General features: G+C 41.8%; 1 protein-coding gene across 1 annotated transcript in view; it reads right to left on the bottom strand.

Moving 5' to 3' along the window:
• The window catches only part of CDNF (cerebral dopamine neurotrophic factor), a 19,526-nt gene extending 14,210 nt beyond the window's left edge, over positions 1 to 5,316 (bottom strand). Inside the window, exon 1 of the mRNA XM_006150327.3 lies at positions 5,087 to 5,316. Within this exon, the coding sequence (XP_006150389.1) occupies positions 5,087 to 5,201 (115 nt within the window). The 5' untranslated portion in view covers positions 5,202 to 5,316. The remainder of the gene's footprint in view (positions 1 to 5,086) is intronic.
• Positions 5,317 to 5,541: the final 225 nt, after the last annotated feature.

The raw sequence follows: 5,541 nt of genomic DNA, 5'->3' as shown, positions 1-5,541 counted from the left end.
GCTATAGGGTGCGTGCGCTCACCAGACAGAGAGAGACAGAGAGACAGAAAGCGAGAAATCACTCCCCAGTGGGGATGGCCACGCCGCAATCCCTTCTCCTCTTGGGATCTTGGGCACACACACACGCGCCCGGCATGAGTTTTAAGCCACCGGGTCCGGGACGCAAACCGCGGTCAACTACATGGGAGTCCAGAGACATAGCCATTATGCTAACTGCTGGTCTCTGGTGATAGTATTCTGAGTGGGGAGGCCAGCAATGTCTTTTTCGATGGAGTGATATTTGAGTGGACACATGAAGGAAGTGAGAAAACAATTTAAGTGAATTGCCTGGGGACGAATTCTCAGGGCAGAAGGAATGGTGAGTGCAAATGTTCTAATGCAAGGGTGTTCTTGGTGAGTCCAAGGAACTAAGGTGCCCAGTATGGCTACATAGGATGAGCAAGACGGAGAAGAGTAGAAAATGGGGTGTAATAAGCAGCAACATGCCTGGTCACCTAGGCCTTTCAACCATAGTAAGGACTTTGGCTCTTACTCTGAGGAAGAAAGCCATTAGAGCGTTTTGGTAGAAGACAGTTATGGTCTGACATTATTTAAAAAGTATGCTTGTCTGGAGAATGGATTACATGGGCACAAGAATGAAAGCAGAGAGCCTAGTTTAGAGGTTCACAAATAGTTGCATTTCTTAGATCAGGGTGGTAGAACTGGAGGTGATGCGAAGTGGTTGGACTCTGGACATTACTTTGAACGACAAGCCAAAAACAGATTACTAATGGATTGGATGTGGCATTTCAGAGGTATAAGGGGAAAAGTATGATACGTCTAGAGATCTGTGATGGTAAATTTTATGTGTCAACCTGGAGGATGTTTTTAGATGAGAGTAACATTAAAATCAGTGAACTCTGAGAGAGACAGAATGCCCTCCATAATGTAAGTGGGCCTCATCTAATTCATTGTAGGGCTGAATAAAACAAAAGACCAGCCTCTCTGAACAAGAGAGAACTCTCTAACAGATTTCCCTGAAACTTCATCTCCACCATTCACTCTTAGATCTCTAGCCTGCTTGCCCATGCTGTAGATTTTGTACTTCCTAGTCTTCATAATCATGTGAGCCAATCTTGTATAGATAGATGGGGTCTTTAAAAAGTTTCTGAAAAATATGTACTATGAAAAAACTGACTACATTTCCATATTTTTGCATGTCACACACACACATACACACTAAAAACAAGCAAAAGCAACAATAAAAAACCTTTACTAATTTGTTCTAACACAGACATCGGTTTGAAGAGTCTGTATCAGAACAACATGAGTTCTGCTAAAATTTAAGCAAGAACAGACATCAAATTTATGATGAAGTCTGTGTGGAAGAAAGGTGAAGTCACCGGTGCTGTATGAGAAGGTTATGGGGATCAAGAAATCAGCAGTTTACAAATGGGTAACTCATTTTAAGGAAGGACAAGATGATGTTGAAGACAACGCCTGCAGTGGCAGGCCATCCATGTCAATTAGTGAAGAAAAAAATTCTGTTAATTGAAGAGGACCAATGACTAACAGCAGAAACAAGAGTTGACACTTGTTTCTGCTGTTAATAGATATCTCGAATGGTTCCATATACACAATTCTGATTGTAAAATTAAAACTGAGCAAACTTTCGACTCACTGGGTACCAAAACTGTCATGTCCACCCAGATCAGCTGCAGACAAGGAGCTTTCCATGGAAATTTGGAGCAACTAGATCAATATTCTGAAGCATTTTTCAAAGGACTGTACCAGTAAATGGAATATGACTTTGCTAGTACAATCCTGAAGACAAAGCACAAAGTAGGTCCAGTGGTTAAGGTGTTGGACTCCCACATGACTGACCATGATTTGAGTCCCAGACCTGGTGTCTGGCTTTCTCACGTTCCCTCTCTCTTTCTGTCTGTCTCTGGTCAAATTAGAAAATAATAATAAATTATTAAATTAGATAATTATTTTAAAAATAAAAAATGTATAATCAAAGCAATGGTTTCTGAGGCCAGTGGGTGGCATGGTGGTTAAGGGTGCTGGACTCCCACATGGGTGACCTTGGTTCAAGTACCAGTCCTGGTGGCTTGCTTTCTCACTTTCCTCTCTTTCTCTCTCTGTCTCTCTTTGAACGAATTTAATAATAATAATAATAATGATAATGATAAATACAATTAAACAAAATTATTTTTTAAAAAAGCAATGGTTTCCAGGCAGCTGGTGGCATGGTGGTTAAGACAACTAGATCCCACATGGACAACTGCATGGTTTGAGTCCCATACCCAGTGGTTTGAAAAACATGCTGGGCACATGCATGCGCATGCTCAAAATCCGAAAAGGAGAGAGAAGTTTACTAAAGAGCCTCCACTATGATAATGTTCCTACTCATTCCTCTCATCTAACAAGAGCAATTCTGCAAAAGTGTGGGACATTATTAGGCATCTACCTTATGGTCCTGATTTGGCTTTCTGCCTTATTTCCTACTTTTGAAAAATCATCAAAGGGTATCTGCTTTTCTTCAGTCAATAATGTAAAAAGGACTGTGTTGACAGAATTAAATTCCCAGGTTCTTCAGTTCTTTACTGATGAACTAAATGGCCAGAATTATCTCTTACAAACTTTCTTGAACTTGATGGAGCTTATGTTGGGAAATAAAGTTCATAGTTTTTATCTTTTAATTCCATTTTTTTCACAAACATTTTGAAGTTCCTCATATAAACATTATGGAGATAAAGGATATATAAGGATATGTATTCAAGGGCCAGCAGGTGGCATGGCAGGTGCTGGACTCCACATGGCTGACCACAATTCAAGTCCCACACCTGATGGCTTAATTTCTCTCTCTCTCTCTCTCTCTCTCTCTGGTGAGTGCAGGTGTCCCATAGCAAATTTAAAAGTAATAACAATAAAATTAAATTTAAAAAAATTTTAAAAAGGATATATATCCTATTGGTTCTATTCTATGGAGAACCCTAACTGATATAGCACCCAACTGAAAGCAGTGAGAAAGCAACTGTACACATAGATCTGGAGATGTAACTTAAATACCCACAGGGTCTAGGCAAGACAAATGAATAAAATGATTTGAACTGGTTGGGGGGGGGGACAACAAAAACCACCACAATCACCCAGACACCTGGAGAACACATCTTACTTAAAAAGGGCAGCCACAACCAATTCTCGTTACATGGACATATGGGCCAATTTTGCTAGGTCACCTGGTTTTTCAAGGAAAGTCACAAATCTGACTTCTTTTTAACATAAAATCTCCCAACTGAGAAATGTAGCGGAATTGTTTGTACTTTTTAAAAAATGCTTTGTGAACTTAACAAAATAAAGTGGCTCATGAACCATCAGGTTTTTTTACTTTTGCTCTATAGTCTATAACATGGTATTGAAATCTTAGACACTAAGAAGAAATTAAGTGGCTAATAAAGGCTTCTGGATCCAGCAGGTGGCATGGTGGGTAAGGCATTGTATTCCCACATGGTCAAGCATGGTTTGAGTCCTGGACCTGGTGGCTTGAACATCACGTGGGTGCGTATGTGTGTGCCCAAAATCCAGAGAGGAGAATGGAAGAGAAGGGACTGTGGTGTGGCCATCCCCCTGGGGGTGGTGATTTCTTGCTTTCTGTCTCTGTCTCTGTCTCTGTCTCTCTCTCTGGCAAGTACGTATGCCCTATAGCAAAAATCTAAAAAAAACAAAAAAACAAACAAACAAACAAAAAACCTTTCAAGTGGTAATAGAGCCGGATCTAGAATCTAATACTTCTTGCTCCAAAACTAACATTTTCTGCCTCTATGGTTAGACAGCCTCTTTAACCAACAAATGAAATATGTATGTAGGTTACTCAAGACATGCAAGTTAATAATCAGGAATAAATTTAGAAAAGATAGCATAAGCTTCACATTTAACTAATCCAGATGTTTCTGTCTCTTCTGAAATGTTTTTTAGTTAGAAGCTACAGAATGTAAATTACTGATGACTCATCAATTCAACTATCTATGACCCACAAATTCTGCTTTGAATGTATATGACACAATGATATCTTTAAGCAAAATTCTAACTAAGCTAAATAAATCTTTATGTATATCGAATTTTAAAAATTAACAACATGTAGATATTTTAAATTTCTGGAGAAAACTTTAAATACTACAGGGCTGATAGAAACCTAGTCTCCAGTTACTAAGACTTAATTCAGTAATGGTACAGACTGTATTATTCATCCATTGGTTCAACCCATATCATGAGCCTAGTTTTCTTTCAGTGGGGATAGGGTCTCAAGCTCAGGGGAGGCACACTTAGCATACTGCATGGTGCTGAGATCTGGATTCCCACATGACTGACCGCAGTCCGAGTCCCGGACTTGGGACTTGCTTCCTCACTTTCCCTCTATTTTGTCAGTCTCTCTCTAGCGAGCACGTATGCCCTAGAGCAAATTAAAAATAATAAAGTTAAATAAACAGTTCTTTGAAAAGAAAAAACACAAGTAATTATTTTCAACGAAATATATTGTTAAGAACTACAGCAGCCCAGGAAGAAGGGACAATTATAGCTATTATCGTTGTACAACAGACTCAGATCTGGTGAGCTTGGTGGGACATGGGAGTTTGTGTTGTGACTGCAAGTTGCCTGTTAAGACACTGAAAAAAAGGAACTCATTCTTTTGCATTCTTCCTAGTTAATGTACTGCACTTTGTGAAGCAACTTTTATCTGTAAAGTTCTAACAAATGTTAGCTCTCTCAAAAGTTAGCTTGAACTTAGACGTCTCTGTACCGAGAGGCAGGTCAGCCCAGTTAGAAAGAGCAGGGTCAGTTGGCACAGAGTCAGCTAAATCTAGCAGCGTTCGCACATAATTCAATACAAGGCCATACCCACTCACCCTGACTGCAGCAAAATCAGAACATGGCCTCAAGGTGTCAGTGGACACAACTCGAGGTTTGCTTGGGCGAAGGCAATCTGAAATTAGTGACAGGGCCCACATCTGTGTGAAATATTCATAGCCAGGACTGAGAGAAGCCAAAGCCCACAATAGCTGCGCGGTGCCGACACCATGCAAGCAGGTCTCACACCGCTCACCTTCACAGTCCGCCCCAGGCCGCCCCCCGACCTCTTGTCCCTGCGTGGGCACCGGGTTAGAGACCCAAAGCCCGATGCACAAGGCTACCACGGCAGCTGGGCTCACGCACCACATGCTGAGTCAGCAGCTCCGACCGCCGCCGTCAAACGTGTTACTTTAGCCTGGGGTGGCTACCAAACACAGGACAGCACAGAGCGAGGTTAGAGAAAACCTGCCCGGAGTTGCTAGGACAAATGACGCGACTCAATTGAGAGTTTCCATTGGCTCTCACGAAAGGAGCACGGAAGGGGGCGGAGCAAAGGAACCTCTGCCTTTCTCCTCCTGACTGGCGCGTGCGCACTATAGCAAGCGCGGTGCAGCGCCTGAGGACCGCGGAGAGACGCACTAACGCTATTCGTCCGCTGCTCCTGAGGAAGGGCTGGACCTTCACGCTGATTGGCGACGACGCGGAAGA

Source organism: Tupaia chinensis, unplaced genomic scaffold (assembly GCF_000334495.1).
Source record: "Tupaia chinensis unplaced genomic scaffold, TupChi_1.0 Scaffold000285_1, whole genome shotgun sequence".
In the NCBI taxonomy this organism is placed as follows: domain Eukaryota; kingdom Metazoa; phylum Chordata; class Mammalia; order Scandentia; family Tupaiidae; genus Tupaia; species Tupaia belangeri.
Note: the sequence above shows the minus strand (reverse complement) of the source record. Positions and strands in the feature narration are given on the sequence as shown.